We start from the raw sequence: 19,548 nt of genomic DNA, 5'->3' as shown, positions 1-19,548 counted from the left end.
TCATGAGCATGGAAACATTCTGCCATGCTGTCCTGAGGAATCCAGTGCCAGCATTGTCCCGAGTGAGTCGCACTGTAAAGAACCCGTCCTGCATCCTTGCATTGTGTTATTGTTATTGTCGGTATGCTGAGAATGTCTTGCTGCATCACTGTTTATTATAATCCTGTTTACATTTGGGAAGTTGACATGCTGCACTCTATCTATACTATTTTAAACAGAATTGTGTTATTTATTATCATTATTAATTATCATTAAACAACAATAATAAACTAGTGGTGATTAAAATTGTGAAAAATAAAAGGCATGAATGACATACTAGGTCTAGGATATACATTTTCCCATAAACATTCATATAACTTGTTGATGGATGTGTTACACTTCAACTACTGTTGTTGTTGTTGTTTTTCATGTAAATTGGGGGTTGATATTGAGTTGGTTATTTATAATGTTGTTTGTAATATTTGTTTTCTGATTAATATTCCTTGGGCTGTAACTTCATTGTGTGTGTGTGTGTGTGTGTGTGTGTGTGTGTGTGTGTGTGTGTGTGTGTGTGTGTGTGTGTGTGTGTGTGTGTGTGTGTGTGTGTGTGTAGATGTACTGTTTGCTGAAGCTGGAACATTTCATCAGTGTCGGGTCAAAGAAAATTCCTGGACAACCACCAGGAAACCACCTTGATCACCACGGCAACAGCTGATCCTTTCGGCCTGATCCGGCAAGACCAGAAAAGGGCAACCGAAGGGTGTGGACAAGTTAGGCTTTCTGCAGGATTACTACCATATAAATGAAGGTAATCATGAAGAAAATAATTCAGGACTCTTTGATGAACAGAAAGTTCAAAAGAACTGCATTTAATTGAAATAGAAATATTTTTGTAACATGATAAATGTATTTACTGTCGCTTGTGATCAGTTTAATTATTATATAAAAAAAAAAAAATCTTACTCCAAACATTTGAATGCAAGTGTATCACGGTTTTGATAAAGAATAGGAAGCAGCACAATTGTTTTCAACATTCATAATAATCAGAAATGTTTCTTGAGCAGCAAATTATCATATTTTAATGATTTCTGAAGGATCATGTGTCACGTAAGACTGGAGTAATGATGCTGAAAATTCAGCTTTGATCACAGAAATAAATTACACTTTACTATATATTCACATAGAAAACAGCTATTTTAAATTAAAATAATATTTCATAATATAACTATTTTTGATCAAATATATGCAGCCTTGGTGAGTATGAGAGAAAAACAGAAAGAAAGAAAATCTTAATTATTCAAAACTGTTTTCTGTCAGTGTATTTGCTGTAATAGATTATTACTGGTGTTTGTTAAGCAGCATCATTATTATTATTATTGCTCTAAACCCAAACTATTAAACTTCTCTTGCGATGTTTATGCTAAAAAGAGGACGACACCTCAAATCATGCTTTTAAAGGGGTGGTTGATTATGATTTAATTTTTCTAACTTTAGTTAGTGTGTAATGTTGCTGTTTGAGCATAAACAACATCTGCAAAGTTACGACGCTCAAAGTTCAAAGCAAAGGGAGATATTTGCTTTTAAAGAAATCGCTTTTTAAGGACTACAACAAACGGCTGGTAGAGACTACACGGGTTAGTGACATCACCAACCCTAGAATTTACATAAACCCCGCCCCCTGAACACGATTTATAGATTATCAAGACAGAATATGCTAATCAATGACTAGAAGATAACTACACATAAGTTACATAAATTCACCAACTAACCATTCAGAAATGTTGTCTACATGTTGTCACTTCTTCTTGAGTCTCTCCATCATTGTCTGAATCCGGTTAGAACATAAAAGGCTAAAAGTTTTTGAAATTTTCAGTGCATGTGTGTGTGAGGTAAAAGGACACGAGCTCTTGAAGCTCCGCCCCCTGTGCCGGGAGCAGCAGCTCATTTGCATTTAAAGGAACAGACACAAAAACGGTGTGTTTTTGCTCACCCTCAAAAAGTGACAACTTTAACATGCTATATAAAAATATCTGTGGGGTATTTTGAGCTAAAACTTGACACACACACTCTGGGGACATCAGATACTTATTTTACATCTTGTGAAAAGGGCATTATACCACCCCTTTAAACAATCACTCTGAAGACTGCATCATGATTGTGACTTCTGTACAGGTACACATCTTCATTTTCTGTATGCTTAAACATCAAGTACTTGAATTTGATAAAGGATGAGGTTTACATGTGAAGAATGTATTATGCCTGACCATAAATCACATTTTGCAGTTTTTTCCTTAAGGGGTTATATATATTTTGAAGAATGTCGGTAACCCAACAGTTGATGCATGGGCCCTGTTGGCATACTATGGAAGTCAGTAGTGTTCATCAACTTTACTCATATTCTTCCAAATATCTTCTGTTGTGTTCAGCAGAAGAAAGAAACTCATACAAGGTTTGGAACAACTTGAGGGCGAGTAAATGATGACATTATCTTTCATTTTTGGGTGAACTATCCCTTTAAATGCCTTTGTGGATTTTACTCTAGAAATATGTAATATTTCACCCTGGTAATGCATTATCGAGCAAGGCAAATATTGTGGTAAATATTTAACATGTGTCTACATGTACAGTGATTTCTGCTCATCTGGCATACTTGAGCATGTTGAAACACACTGATGTTCAGAGTTATGCCCTGCAGTGACAGTACAGCTTATATTCACCTTTATTCTTCAAAGATCTTTAAGCTTCACATGGGTTTAACAAGCTTAATGGTGTAGCAGATTATACTTATGTCCTCATTATGATGTGATAATGGTATGATTCAGCAAAGAACCCTCTTTATTTTAGGAATTAGGTTTCTTGTGTCCTGTTGTGATTGATTTACGACGTACATTATCCAACTCATTACATTGATACTTAATATTATCCAGCTTATTGCACAAATAGACATGAAATATTGCAATGAGTTGAATTTATTTTACTATATTTACCTTGTGAAAATAAGTGCACTTAAATGTATTGAATGTGTACTTACAGTGTACTTCAAATCTATAGTGTACAATTAAAAAAAAAACTCTTGCAGATAATATATTAATGAAATAAAAGGCCACTTAAGAGTGTGTACACTAAAAAAATATGATTAATAAGTTATGACAACATGTTTTTACATTGCTTTAACTCATCAAAATAAGTTTTGTAAGTTATACAAGACTCAACTCATTTTTTAAAGTCAGTTTAATGTAATTTAAGTTGATATGACTTAAACATCGAAGTTGATTGTACTTAAAAATTCAAGGCAGCAACCTTTTACACACTTTAAATGTACGCTTTATAACAGTCACTTTAAAAGTTTTATTTTAAAGTACATCATAAATCATTGTTTTAATAATGTTGTCATGCTTTAAATATATATACTTGTTTTGATGATTATTGTAACATATTATTTATTTATTTTTAAAATTCCTTTTAAATGTACTAAATTGCAACTTCATTACAAATATATTTAAAAACAAGTTTCAGTAGAAATTGCATTAAAGTACGGTAGGTAAATTCAGGATAATTGGGACATTTTTTCCCCAGATGTCTCAGTGTCCCAAATTACTTGAATTGGCCTATAAGTAAAATACAGGTGAATTCAGCTAAATTTGGACACTTGTTGCCTCTCTGATGACTGGGGGAAAAAATTTCCCAATTATCCAGAATTTACCTATATTTTACTTTATCATAAACGCTTGTCAGTCCATACGACAGTGCACTTTAAACATATTTCAAACACAACAGAAGTAATTTTGAAATTGCATACTTAAATGGGTCAAAAAGCATTCTTATGTTCAACTAAATGCATTATGAAATTAAACAATAATAATTGTATATTTAATTGTGAATAACATGCAATTAGGAGTCTGAAAACATTACATTCCACACTTTTTCAAAGTGTACTTCTTTTTCATAAGGGAGGCTACAATGATGTGAAACTAGCACAGTGATCTTTTACCACTTTAGAGGTCACAAACATTGTATAATGCGTTTGACCAATCCGAATATGATATAAATGTTCAGTTGAGTTGGCAGGAGGTGCAGTGAGATCTGAATGAAAGAGGACACACACAGCTGCTGATGGCCTTCTTTTCTGATGCATTTGTGTTTTTCTAATCTCCAGCATTGTGCTCGTGGTTCACCCTCTGCTCTAACATTTGACTTTGGTGATCATTACGCAAGCTAAGCTCTGACTCCCATCTGCTGCTGTGCTGGAGCTCTCACACACTGACACTGTTATTTATCTGCAGCTCTTCCCCGCGTGAGCAGAATTAGCTACACCTCAAACTGTTTATTTCATGCAAGTCAAGTGAATTGATTTTATTATCATTTAATTCATTATCTTGGGGTCTGTATTTTGCAACCCTAAAGTGAGTCCAATTGCATACATGTCTGTTTTCTCTAGCTGTGGTTATGTAGGCCTATGTTGGTTTCACCTCACAACTTTGTCCAAATTGAAAATGTAATATAATCATATTTTTTATTTTAACTGTTAGGTTGAATTGCCTTTCCAGGACAAGGTAGGCTATATTCGTATGTGTATGCATGATTTAGGCAACTACATATATATTTGTCAAGTGTGTGTGTGTTTGTGTGTGTGTGTGTGTGTGTGTGTGTGTGTGTGTGTGTGTTTTTTTTTTTTACTCATGGGGACTCATTATTTTTGTCTCCCACAAAGGTAACGTAGTATATTTTGACTAAATGGGGAAATTGTTTTGGTCCCCATGAGTAAAACAGCTTATAAATCATACTAAGTGAAGTGTTTTGAAAATGTAAAAATGCAGAAAGTTCTCTGGAGGTTTAGGGGCAGGGTTAGAGTAAGGGGATAGAATATACAGTTTGTACATTATAACAATTATTATGTCTATGGAAAAATGTCCCCAAAAAACATGGAAACAACGAGTGAGTGAGTAGAATTGAGAGAGAATCTATTCTTATGTGTCTTTAAAACATGATAAGGGATTTGAAATAAAATAAAATGACTTTAAAACCTCTCCATATGTACAAATTTTAATATTTTTTCCCCCCACACGCATTTAAATGAAGATCCGGGTAGATAGAGCGTCTTCGCGTCACCGGTCGCTATGGTGTCACGTAACGCGCCACTGACGCTTGGATCGGTGAGTGAGTTGTAGAAGCTTCTGTTCATCTAATAAAACAACCTTTAAACTGTATTTAACGCTATTGTCTGAAGTTGTAGGTTAGGCTTCTTTCGCTTTGTTTTTTTACATTAGAATTTATGTGCATATACTAACATTCACTTTATTTTTCTTCAATTAGCCTACATGCGTGTATGCAGATATATTTGGAATGTTTTCATATGTTTATACAGGTTAAAGGACAAGTTCCAGAGTTCGGCTATAACTACTGTAAGCTGTTGTGTTTATTGAGCAGGAACGCGCTTCACCATGGCCACGCGCACAGACCGCCTCGCGCTGCCCAAACCAAACCTGCTCAGATTCCCAGACAGGTACAGCACATGTCTTTATATAGATCAACAGCGGGGTTTGTCCTATATATGGCCGTGTGTTTATATACAACATCCCGCTGCCAAGTTCCAACTGACATAATTTACTTGACAAATAAATGTTTACAATTTTCTTATCACTCAATTTGTGTGAATATAGGCAAAATAAGTGAATTGATAAAAATATATATATATATATATATATATATATATATCCTATACATTATTAGCAATGTGATGTAAGTGGAAGAAAGCAGATTTGGTGATAGTTGATATGAGCCTCAAATGTGAGAGAGGAATCAAAAATAACAGTTTTTTTTTTACAGTACTGAATGGTTTGATTAGAGTAGGCCTACTAGCAATCTTACAGGCAAAGTCAAAATCAGTTCCAGTAATAATGATATCAGGCTTGTCCATATTTAGTTTCAGAGAGTTGGAGTTGAGCCATTCTCATTGCATTCTCACAAGTGGATATTTTATTAATTTGAGTAGATAAAACAGACTTGCACATCTGGATGTCATCAGCTAATGATAAAACCATGTATGAGGTAGTGTAGGCTAAATGATGAATAGTAATGACCCTAGAATGGTTCCCTGGGGTGCACCTCACTTCAGAGGGATAGTCTGAGATCTAAAATCCTGCATTGAAATGTAAAATTGTCTATCAGAGAGATATAAGAAAACCAAGAAAGAGCAACACCCACATCTGAGAGGCGAGAAATAAGTAAATCATGGCAGATAGTATATAATGCAGAGGTTGAGTAGTAGAAGTAGAGAGAGAGAGAGAGAGCCAGAGTCACCAGAAAGTAGTGGGTCGTTTACTACATTTACAAGGGCAGTTTCAATGAAATGGGCAAACACCAGATTGAAAGCGATCTAAGAGATTCTTGTCAACTAGAAAAGACTGAAGCTGGGAAGCAACTGTTCTTTCCAGTAATTTGGCAATTAATGGTAGATTTGAAATAGGACGATAATTAAATAGAACTGAGGGGTTGAGGTTGGGTTTCTTGAGAACTGGGGAAACTGTGGCAGTTTTTAGTGACAGAGGAAATGAAGCAAAGGTAAGAGATGTGTCAATGAAGTAAGAAACAGGGGCAAAGATGACAGAGTGGCAGAATTTCAGGAGAGAAGTAGATGCGGGGTCAAGTCTACAAGATGAAGAGTTGGATTTCAAGATTAACTCCGAGACAGAAGATGGATTAATGAAAGAAAAGCTAGTCAAAGATGGGCCAGAGGGGAAAAAATGTTTAGCTAACACTTTAGTTCAGGGTCCAATTCTCACTATTAACTAGTTGCTATTAGCATGCATATTGGCTGTTTATTAGTACTTATAAAGCACAAATAAATGCCTTATTCTGCATGACCATATTCTACATCCTTTAATCCACCCAATACCTAAACTTAACAACTACCTTACTAACTATTAATAAGCAGTAATTAGGAGTTTACTGAGGCAAAATTCATGGTTAATAGTTACTATATATTTATATAGATAAATAATGAGTAATAATTCAGAATATGTAAAGAACATCTTACTCTGCTTTGAACGTCATTCGAAAATATAGATATACAAGACATACAAGGACTTCAATATGTGGCATCATCCTCTACAGAGGACAAAACTGAATTGCTGTGTCCCAGGAAAATAAAGACTGCCATTCTCTCACATGGTCAAAACCTCTGTCTGTGCTTGACCTAGTTTTTAAATGAACTGGCGTGTTTGCCCACAAGGGGGCTCTTTGACTCATGCAAACTGCAGCACATACTTTAACTTGGGCTTCCTTTTGTGAATTATTCATGCTTTCACATTGACTTGTCTCTGCCGCATTCCTGTTATGACACTGCAGTGACACTGACCCCAACAATGGTTTTGGAAATGTACATCTTTAAAAATAAAGGTTTCATAGTGATGCCATAGAAGAACCATTTTTGGTTCCTCAAAGAACCTTTCAGTGAACCGTTCATAAAAGAACCACCTTTTCTTAGTGTGAAGAACATTTTAGTAATCTAATGAACCTTTTTTCCACTATTGTGCTTTGAAAACGTTCCATGGATGTTAAAGGTTCTTCATGGAGCCATCACTGCAAATGCCTTGATTTTTAAGAGTATATGATGAAATACAGCAGCTAAATGTGTTCAATTCACCCATTTATCTTTGTTTTTCTGCAATAATGAATTATTTTGTATTCTTTTAATATCAAAATAGGCGCTCAGTATACTGGCTTGACGAACTACCAACCAGGTCAAAGAACATCTCCACAACTGCCTTTGGTATGAGAATCACTTCATTTACCGAACGCTTAGAAGCATAATGAAAATGTTAACATGATTTTAATGAATACGAGGTTGCAAATCTGGCACCTCTTTTGCTTTACCTATTCCTATTCCTATTCCTTAAAAGGTTAAGGAATAGGACTTTTTTTTTTTTTTTTTACAGCTGAAAGTTTACAATCTGTACTGTTGTATATATTGAAAATATTTTCAGTAAAGAATTTTCAGTGTTGTTATTTTCAGTGTTGCCTTTGGCTTGCTCAGTTGGGGATATTTTGGGCATATTTAATTTTAATTTTATCAATCAATAAATTCCATTAGAAACAAACCTTGTTGTATTATTTTAATTTAATACTGTGAAGCTGCTTTGATACAATCTGTATTGTGAAAAGCGCTATACAAATACACTTGACTTGACTTGACTTGACTTAAAGATGATCATTTAAAAGGGTAATTGAGATTGTCTCCACAGAACTGACTCCTCGTTTGGAGAAGCTCGCCCAGAGCAAACAATCAAGCCGTTTCTTCAAGGAGAGCAGGTGACTAATGTTATTTCCATTAAAACTTCTTAATGTAAAGCTACAGTTCTTAAAGAAATAGTCACCACACAGGGCTGTATAAATGCATTTTAACTCCATGTGCAAAACAAGCACACATAACAAATTTCAATATAATGTAATTCAATTCAATATTAAATCCAATAAGATTCTCCTGTTATAAAATATACTAACAAATGTTAAGTTATAGTAATATATGCATGTATTAATATTAATAAGTTTTTTTATTATTATTGAATGTGTGTATATGGAGTTCTTATAGCCACCTAAACTGTTTCACATGCATTACACCCCTCCGCCTTCATTCATGTGCAACCTATGAGAGTTATGCTCGTTCATTCCATTTTATCATCGTTAAAGGACACAAACAGTAATTTCACTTCCAAAATATCCCAGGATGCTTATCTCATAATTTCAGTTTCCGTTTAGATTTTAATAACGCAGACAGTACACCAACTGACATCTTCGTGCAGTAACTGCTCTCCCGCTCTCTGTCCTCTTGGTTCCATTCAAACGCTAAACTCATTCTCAAAGCTCATCACAGGGCTTTTATTGGCTGCGTTCTCAACTGATGAGCGCATCTGTAATGATTAATAAGCAAATATGAATCCAGCTCTCTCGGGTATCATCTAGCTGATTTGAAGAAAAGAAGCTAGAAGATCATGATCACGATTCATGGCAGTGCTAAATATATATGTGATATAATGATATAATGATAGAAAAATGAATGTAAAACAGAAAACATAATGCAGAAACAGACATTTTCACATGAAATGGAAGGTCAAGTTGAGTGCTACTTGACCTTTTATTTCTGCATACTCTGCACAGTGTACAGCAGAAATAGTATTATGGTAGTATGCTATCCTTAACATAGCTCACACGTCTATCCTCACAGAAGGTCCCCGGAGTGGATGGTTAGTGCAGCAGCGCTAAAAGCATGTCCTTCTCAAAGAGTGTGTTCACTGGCTTCGCCTCGTGTGCCTGTTGATGGATGGCAGCCTGATCGCCCCCTTCTGGCTCCTGTGAGTAAAAACACTATATTTTACAATTTAAGATTAGGCCTGCGCTCCTTAAAATATATGTTTTTGAAATGGAATAGTTTATTAAACTTTAGACAAGATATAAAATAGATTAAACTGGTTGAAACTTTCTTCACATCCTGATAGCAATCATTCATAGAAGTGGTATAAATATAAAAAAAAATTGCACTGTATATCTTCTGTGGAAGTCTCAGGACCGAAACATTTTCGTCCAATCATTGTATTTGGTCCGAACGCAATGAACGATATCCTACCTGCCTGTCAACATAAGGTATTTCCATTCCTCCGTGCTCCTGCTCTCTCAGACCAACGCATTCTCATCATTGGGCGTCATATACTGGCGCTTTTGACATTTCGTCTACATCGAACGCACATGGCACCCTTTAGTGTCAATAAGAGACGCAGATAGCTTTGTTCGGTTATGGGTAGGTTTAGGTCTGGGGTAGGGTTAGGGTTAAACCGCTAGGAGGCGCCTTCTGGCCCATATCTATCTGCGTCTCATATTGACGCTAAAGGGTGCCATGTGCGTTCAATGTAGACGAAATGTCAAAAGCGTTAGTATATGACGCCTTGGGATGAGAACGGGCTGCTCAGAAATCACAGTTCATCAGCTTGATCCATGCAGAATTGTAGACAAACAGTCACCGAGCGCCACAAACAGACATCAGCAGCTTTTACAGTTCCTCCTGAACCAAAACAACCAGCTTATGCTGCGTTCACGTATGTGACGTTCTACCCGGAGATTTATGTGTTTCTGTAGCCGCGTTTCCACCGAAATTACCCGGAAGAATTTGTCCCAGGAACTTTTTTTGCCCCAGACCGGTTGCTTTCTGCGTTTACACCGCGGTCTAAAGTACCGGGAAGGTAAACTGCGCGCAACTGCTCCTCCCAGTCTGCGACGGACAGTAATCAGTTTTGAGCGCCACATTTATAATAAGTATGGAGGAGATTCAAACTGTGCTGCAGTTATGTATTGGTTTACTAACGAGGTAATTAACAAAACAAAATAGACGAGCACTGATACTAAAGCGTGTTCAGAAAGCTCGTATGCGTATAAAATTAGACAACGTATGTTTTCAGTTATTGTGAGATGCCTGGGACGAACGCACAAAAATGTCCTCTTTCGCAAATACGCTTAAAAAAAGCCTGAACCCTACTAACCTCAAAGCGCTATTTCAATCCTGTTATAGCAAATTTGTAACATGGTTTGGAGTGCCTTGCAATAGATGACAACGTGTAAACATAATGACTTAGGTGCTGTAAACCGATCCCGGGAGACGTTACTTCTTGTTGACATTCGAATTGTTGTCAAACAAAACGGAGGCTAGCTAGACCCTCCCTCCTCCTCATCCCGTCTCCTCCCTCCTCCCCTCCCTTCCGACATAAAGGAAAGTCCAAATAGTCATTACAAACAAAGTTTAGTTTTACTGATACTTCATTCAATGAGTAATGTCGCCAAGTTAGATAAATGCTTTTATATATTGCAGAACAGAATGCAGAAAAAGAGAAACATTATATTAAAATCGTCTCGCCACCTGAGGTTATAAATAGCTCCCATACAAGGACGCAATAATAGCATGATAACGTTCGCGTTTCCCAGTGAGCATAAACAACGGCGGCGGCGTAAACAAATTTAGTCAAAGTTGTCAATAGCCTATAAATGAACATTCAAATTCATAGCAAACAGTGGATGAAAACAATCATTCACACAAATTGTCGCCCTACTGTGAATTTGCTTGATCATTTACAATAGAGATTGATCGCTGCTAGAAACATACATGTTGTATTCACCAGTGGCGGTCTTAACATAGAGGCATAGGTAGGCGGCTGCTTGGGGCCCCCTACCAGCGGTCGTAATAGGGGGGCCCCCAACCCACCTCAAAAAAAAAGAAAAAAAAAGAATAGAAAAAGCCCCTTATCATCATGAACGCATCAAAAGAATGGTAAATTGTATTAATATTCTTAATAAATACGTTGAAAAGTAGTAGTTAAAATGCCCAGTTCATGGTTATCCGTCTCTACATACACCCCCGACTTTCACAATGAAATGGACTAGTCCGTAACGGTGCGCGGCGCAAAAGATAAACACGCAATGACAGGAGTACTTGGAAGTACACAAACAGAGACGAAACGAGAAACTGAAGCGAAGTTACCCAAGCAGCTCAAATAAAAGAAAAAAGCGAAAAGACGCCGATAAGTATTTGGCAACGCTGCCAAAGATGACAAACTTTTTTTTACGGCTACTGTTGGGGATACAGACAGGAACAACTATTAACGTCCAAAGCGTTGAACATGCCGCTACAGCAGCAGCAGCAGCAGCTAGGTGAGGATAACGTTAACACACTCACATGGATATAACTTATGTGGATTTGCTAGGAGCCATATGCAACATCACCTCTCCCCATTTCGCCCCTCTTACCCCCATACTACCGTTTTGGCGCTTGTAAATGTGACGTGACAGATCCCTAACGGCACGTGAACCGATCATCTCCACTAGCTGAATAAACACAAATTAACAATGTTGAAAGATACAGTACAACTTACCGAAATGTATATTCCTCATACATAATATCGATCAATCAGTGTTTTTCAACCGCGAAAACGGGTCAATAAAACAGCTGGAGAACAATTATGTCACATAACATTTACCTCAGGAAAGCCGTTTAAAGGGATACTCTATCGAAAAAAGAAAATTCTGTCATCATATACTCACCCTCATGTTGTTTCAAACCTGTATGAATTTCTTTCTTCTGCTGAACAGAAAGGAAGATATTTAGAAGAATGTCAGTAACCAGACAGTTTTAGATATGGAAGTCAATGGTATCTAAAACTTTCTGGTTACTGACATTCTTCTAAATATCTTCCTTTCTGTTCAGCAGAAGAAAGAAATTCATACAGGTTTGAAACAACATGAGGGTGAGTATATGATGACAGAATTTTCATTTTTCGGTAGAGTATCCCTTTAATGACCATAATATATGTTATAGCATGTTAGTAGCCTATTTGGCTAAATATGTGTACTATATTACATATTTAGTATATTTTTTACTTATATTATTAAAGTTGTTATTATAATAAAAACGCATTGTTTAATTTGAGTTATTTTTATTTTTAACCTTAAATAATACTAGCTGATAGGGCTGTTTGTATACAGCATTATGTGAGGGTTTTTTTTTTCTTGAGAAAAATTAATGCCTATCTTGTGTACCTAATATGTATCCAAATGAGTCAATATTGAATCAAATCACAAGAATTGAATTGAAATTGTGAAATTTGTGTCAAGCAATAATAAAAAAACATAGCTTGCCAGAAATTGTACCATGTAAACATTGTAACATGTTTCTGTTTAGTTACTAAAATGTTTTTACATTATAAAAATGTACATTTTACATTATTGTGATGCTAGATTTTTCAGGTGTTATCTGAAACCTTATTCTCTGTTGGGTTCCATCGTGACTATTAGTTTGTGTAGTGCTACACTTTGTGTGTTCTCTGCTTTCCATCTTCATTTTGGAGTAAAGAAATGTATGCAGGGTTTAAAGGGGAAGGTTTTTTTTCTGCTCTCCAACCTTTACTTCCCTGTAGATTAGCTTTACCTGCCTATCCACCATTCAGTCGGTAATTTTTTTTTCCGTTATCTTTTAAAGGGGGGGGGGGGGGTGAAATGCTATTTCATGCATACTGAGTTTTTTACACTGTTAAAGAGTTGGATTCCCATGCTAAACATGGACAAAGATTCAAAAATTAAATTGTACGTTTGAAGGAGCATTTCTGTGCCAAAAATGGTCCTTCCGGTTTGTCACAAGTTTCGTAAAAGTTTTTTTCGAGTATGGGTCTGTGTCACGTAAGATGGGGCGGAATTTCCTTATATGGGTCCTAAGGGCACTTCTCCGCGGGCGCGCGCGCACTCGTAGACCAGACAGAGAGAGAAGAGAGCGAAAGCAGTGCGTTACCTCATCAAAGCGCTCTGCTTAGCTTTTGGGAGATCAATGTCACCAAAGAAGTGGGTTTTTGTTTGCCAGGGCAAGACAACCCTGCACAGATTCCTAAAGAACCCAGCGTTAAGGGACCAGTGGATGGAGTCTGTTTTTTCAGAGACTGTTTGTTTTTTGTGCAAGACTGTTTGTTCCCTGCATTTCGACGATGATTGTTTTATAAACAAAGCCCAGATCGACGGATTTGCAGATCGTCTAATGCTTAAGGATCGAGCAGTCACAATGATAAAGGTTCGCGGTCGCAGGCGGTGAGTAAAACTGCTTCAAATGTCTCTGCGTGTTGTTAGCTCGGGGCGTTAGCACACAGCTTTAGCACACCACCCACACGGCCCGCCTCCAGACGCTCGGTTTTTTCCGGAAAAACTCGGTACAGCCTATCTTTCTTTTATAAATATAATAAACCTAAAGACTTTTTGGAGATATGAAGGATGCAATACTACTCTATAGGTACTCAAGATTAACAGGAGATTGAGTGAAAATGAGCATTTCACCCCCCCTTTAAAGATCGAATGGGGGGGCCCCCATACATACTTTCGCCTTGGGCCCCCAATTTGCTAAATCCGCCACTGGTATTCACCAAAGTTAAGGCTGACTGCATAGTTCTAGCTAATTACATCCTTGTGTTGGTTTAGCGAACATGAACGTCAGTTTAGAAAGAAAAATGGATTTACCTGTTCTGCAAAAACAGAGCAACTGAATGTCGGATTGGAAGCCCTTCTGCCGGCGGAGTTGTAAATTTGGGACTTTGTGCGTTCCTTATCCTTGTCCCTCTTCTTTGCAATTTGTTCATCGGAACGTCGTCTCTTTGGTCGTGTGTCGCCATAATTCAAACTTCCCTCGCTTCTCTGTTCTCTCCCCTCCACACACCCCCTTCACGTGCACGCGCACTAACCCCCAAACCCCACCCTCCAATACTTCTTGTTGGTTATTGGCTGGAGCTCTGTTTATTATGTTTCGTGGTGCGGGTGAGCCCAGTTTGTTTTTGTTGCCGTTTGTGGAGCCTGTGGTGTCTAGAGAGACCGCGTTTTTTTACAGTGTGTTCAGGGGACAGATAGTGAGGAGATGTTTGCTGTATGTGACAAAAAATGTTTTGGCCTAAAAAACGCGTCGCATCACTTACAGCACCTTTAATAATAAAAGCTGTGGCAGAAAAGAGACGAGCACTGATAAAGCGTGTTCAGTAAGCTCGTAGATATAAAATTTGTATGTTATCAGCTATTGCGGACATTGACCGTGAGATGGCTGGGACGAACGCGCAGAAAGTTTCCTCTTCCACAAATACCCTTAATAAAGCCTGAAACTCGTCGCCAGTCCACCAGTTTTTTATTAAATTCCATATTTTCAGACAGACAACTCTTACTGCATGAAGCCATGACACTAACCGCAATAGATTTTTTAAAAAGGGAGGTTAAAAATAAATAAAATGCTGCGTGGAGTCATCCAACCAAAATGCGGCGTGAACACAACCAATCAGCTTGTGCAGCGCACAAGTCCCACCCCTGAAAGTTCCTGAACTTTGAAAAAGTACTACCTCATGAGCAGCGACTATCGGAGGGGGAAATATGTACCCGGAACTTCATTTAGACCCTGGTTCCTGCGGTGTAAACACATCGAGTACCAGCCCAAAGTTCCTAGTTCCTGGGGAAAGTTCCTGCGGTGGAAACGCGGCTTATGTCAAGACCACCATGCTGAAATGAATCTGGTGATAAAGGTCAGCTCTCTTTAAGTTGTTTATGTTTATTATTATTGTAATGTTATGTGCTTTCAGACATTAGGTGGTTTAACGCCGTCTTTTTTGTTCGCTCCCTGCTGTGTGTGTTCATGTGTTTTGAAGGAGTCGTGGCTTTGGAGACGCTCTGGAGGGAGGGCGGGATCTCATGCTTTCAAAACTAGCTTGCTATCGCTAGCCTCTCCGAAATTGCCTACCCTACCTTTAATGCCTGAGCTTGTGCACATTTTAACATTTTATTTTTGTCAGATTATCCTTTGGTTTGTGTTTAGTATTTAGAGTCTGGTGGTAAAATGTACACAAAGTTTGGTGCATGTTTCTTTTGTTTGCAAGGTTTCAATCATGCAATCTTCATGCGTGAGAAATCCTTCAAATGTCACTGAGATGAAGCCGTTCTGCAAGGATTCATAACAATAATGCTTTAGTTAAAGTGAAAATAAACTGTTTATATGTCTATGTGGTGTTTTTAATATGCTTTAAGACAAACCATGTGCAAATACATAAGTCAGTGGAAAAAAAGACAGTCTCAAAAACGTGGTTTAAAATCGCTGGTGTTTCTGACGTCTGGACCTTGTAACCAATCAGGTCAACGAACCGGCGGGCTTTAGCATATCATTATCTGCTGTGAAGCAGTGGGGTCTCAAGAGAAGCCAGGTTCTCACAGTATATTTACTGTTGATATGAAAAATCAGGCACATTTAGCAATATAGCTGGTGATATGATGTATATTACGATGTTATGACGAACTATATGCCTTTCTCCACTGACGTTCTGAGTTGTTCAAAGGAGAATGACTTTCATATCTAATATGCATTAGATTGCATCATGCCTGTAATGTAAACTAAAGCATATTAGTTATTTTAAAATGCCATAGTAGTATCAAGATGTATAAAAAAGTGGTTTTCCCCTCAATGCTGCACCCAAACACTTTGAGTGGTTACAAATGAGTGTTTCTCACCTCTCTGGAAGAAAACCTTGAACCCTTTTTACCACATGACTAAATACGACCACAACCCACACTATAATCCAAAAATATTTTTTAGAAAATTTAATATTGAACTATATTGGTTTCTGTGTTCTTTAAAGAACCAGCACATGCACTTCTGGTATCACTTTAAATATGGTTCCATTAGTTAATGCAAGTAAATGCATTACTTAATATTAACCAACAATGAGCAATACATTTGTTACATTATTTATGAATCTTTGTTAACGTTAGTTAATACAAAATATTACTGTTCATTGTTCATTCATGCTAGCTCAGGTCCATTAAAATATTAACAGGTACAACTTTTGATTTTAGTAATATAAATGTTGAAGTTAACTAACTAAGATTAATGTTTTTTATTGTTAATTCAACTAGGTAACCAATGTTAACAAATGAAACCTGCTTTTATTCAGCAAGGATGCATTAAAATGACAAGACGTTTATAATGTTACAAAACATTTATATAAAAAAAGCATATTATCAACATTGATAATAAATATTTCTTGAGCAGCATATCATGTTGGATAAGGATCATGTGACACTGAAGACTGAGGAATAAATTATATTTTCAAAGATGTTACAATAATAATAATACAATCAAATATTTGTTTTATAATTTGGAGATCTATGGTGAATTGTAAATGTAATGGGGAAAGTATTATTTAAATATTATTTATCAATTACTTAAAAAAAATGAAATGAAATTACAAGTAATTCAAATTAGAAGCATTTTCCCAAACTCATACTGTATTATATTATACCGTTTCTAGTATACTTTGAAAGTGTGCTGGTGTGTTTGCTTTATAGGTACATTTTGGTTCATGCGTGAGACGTGAGTTGAAAATTGGGACAACCCCTCTAGTGTCTGCCACCCCACCTTCCTGTTTCAGTATGAAATCTATTGACGACACAGGAAAAAATCCTACGTTCATCAAGCCATTTCCTGGGCTGAAGTGATTTAGTAAATGTTGCTGGATGGCAATCAGAGCTATGAATGGATAAATTAAAGATATCTGAGCTATGAAAGTTATGATTTGGAATGTCCCAATAATGTACTGTATGTACAAACTCTTACTAAAAAAGTCTTACTAAAAGCTCAAAGTATGAACATGCACCACACAGGAAGTACATACTTTTAGATCGCCCAAGTCGTCGAGTTCAAAGTGACACTGGCATGTTAGAACTTAAGGTGTAGTTAAAGGGGATCTATTATGCCCTTTTAAATGCCCTTTGTTTTTGGGGTCTACTAGAATAGTTTTGTGTGTGTGTGTGTGTGTGTGTGTGTGTGTGTGTGTGTGTGTGTGTGTGTGTGTGTGTGTGTGTGTGTGTGTGTGTATGCATTTGGTGGGAATTATTTAAATGAGGAATATTGTGACATGTTCGTTCCCTTAAGTAACCTCAAGACTACAATGGAGGCATTTCAGGGAGTTCAGAAACAGTGACACTGATATAGAGGAGAACTCTCGCTGGAGGGACTTTCTGCTTTTTAACTTTGCAGACATTTTTCATGCTCAAACAGCAACATTACACACTAAAAAAGCATAATAGGTCCTCTTTAATGGGTTAATTCACCCAAAAATGAAAATTATCCCATAATTTACTCACCATCAAGCCATCCTAGGTGTATGTGACTTTCCTTTTTCAGCCAAACACAATTGGAGTTAGGTTAAAAAATATCATGTATTAATAAATCTTATAATATAATATATAAAAAAATCCTTTATTTTTCTTACAAAAATGCATCGCTTCGCTTCAGAAGACCTTTATTAACCCTCTGAAGCCGTATGGATAACTTTTATGATGGATGGATGCACTTTTTTTGGGCTTCAAAATCTCAGGCTACTCACTCCCATTATAAAGCTTGGACTAGCCAGGATATTTTTCAGTATAATTCCGATTGTGTTTGGCTGAAAGAAGAAAGTCATATAAAAATTGGATGGCTTAAGGCTGAGTAAATTATGGGATAATTTTCATTTTGGGGTTAACTAACCCTTTAAACTCCAGAAATTAGACCACCAGTAGTGGTCAGATCTTCTAATGTTTGTCAGTGCTCTCCTTACAGATACCTTTCTCTCAGTTACTAGGTGTGTTGCTCTGCGTTACAGTTTTAAAGTGTTGACTCACAAGCCCTCAAGCACATTCTGCAGAATGTGTTTATGGTTTATTGCATGACACATGGCAGATCTGGTTATTGTGCCTTTACAGCTGAGTGTTGCGGTTAAAACGGCTAAGCCGAGTCCTAGGATATGCCATTTAGCTCAACCAAAACAAGCGAAGATGGTGTTGACTGACGCACCCAGTGTGGATTCAAGCACCCACGTGTTTGGCATCCCCACCCCACCCTCCTCACGAATACTGCAGCTGGCCTGTGAGTCCATATCACCACGTTTGGAGAGCTTTGAATAGTAATTTTCTGTTCATCTCTCATGTTTTCCACTCTCAGCTCCTAAACAGGTTCACGCACAGCACGCTCTCGCCAGGCCGGTGTCTGGGCCGGTCCCAGATCGTGTCCTGAAGGCTGTAGCCAGCGAGAGTCTGCAGACGCTGGCTCGACCCAAGACACGCCAGGCCCTCTTTGAGGGGTACGACCCCTACCGGGTCAGTCCTGCCGCCCGGGCCGCCACCGCCTCCCCCAGACTCATTGAGCTGTCTTTACCCTTACCACGCAAATGTAAAAGCCAATAAACCAGGGTTTCTCAGACTCGGTCCTGGAGGGCCACTGTCCTGCACAGTTTAGCTCCAACCCTGATCAAACACACCTAGCTGTGAGTTTCTAGTGATCCTGAAGACATTGATTAGCTTGCTCAGATGTGTTTGATCAGGGTTGGAGCCAAAAATCCATATGGTTTAATGGGAATAATTATCATACAGTATCACACATGTTTGGTATCATTTGAAATGTCTCAGTGCGTCTGGTACAAGTGTCTCATTCCCAAATAAGTAAAACAAAAGGTAATAAGGTTTTTAAGAGTTTAGAGATAGCTGGCATACAAAGGAAGGTGGTCTCCTGGCAAATGGTCTCATATCCCCAAAAGGTGTAACCTCTGAATGCAAATTTCCTTTGTTAGCACATGTTTCCATGTGAAAGAGGTTCTGTCTATTTAATGGAATGCAGCAAAGGGCTCGGGGCCTTTTTGTAACTCAAGTTGGCCCATGACGCTAAGAGCGACTCTTACTTAAGAGTAAAGTAAACTTACTCTGCATCATGTATCTTAATGTCGGGTTCGCATCTCTTCTCTTTAATCCAGAGCATTTGATGTTTTGTATCGATTATCTTTGAATTGATTATGTAATTGGCATGATATATTTACCTGACATAATAAATTGTTTCATTTGATTATTCTAACTGACTTTGACATTATTTTCATTAAAGAGTTAAAAGGAATAGTCAAACATTCGCTCACATTTAATGATGCACAGATATCATTAAAACCTTTTCATTTATGGAGTCAGATGAAATAACGAGAGAATACATATGCAAACGTATTG

General features: G+C 37.4%; 1 protein-coding gene across 1 annotated transcript; it reads left to right on the top strand.

Annotated features, from left to right (window-relative positions):
• Window positions 1–5,420: 5,420 nt before the first annotated feature.
• On the top strand, window positions 5,421–18,744 carry spmap2 (sperm microtubule associated protein 2; the record flags this gene model as incomplete). Its single annotated transcript, XM_081375565.1, has 6 exons — window positions 5,421–5,482; window positions 7,686–7,750; window positions 8,223–8,289; window positions 9,203–9,329; window positions 18,265–18,427; window positions 18,503–18,744. The coding sequence occupies 6 exons, from the start codon at window positions 5,421–5,423 to the stop codon at window positions 18,742–18,744; spliced, it is 726 nt and encodes a 241-aa protein (XP_081231691.1).
• Between the last annotated feature and the right edge of the window lie 804 nt (window positions 18,745–19,548).

Source organism: Scardinius erythrophthalmus (genome assembly GCF_964197995.2).
Source record: "Scardinius erythrophthalmus genome assembly, chromosome: 9".
Taxonomy (NCBI): Eukaryota; Metazoa; Chordata; class Actinopteri; order Cypriniformes; family Leuciscidae; genus Scardinius; species Scardinius erythrophthalmus.
Note: the sequence above shows the minus strand (reverse complement) of the source record. Positions and strands in the feature narration are given on the sequence as shown.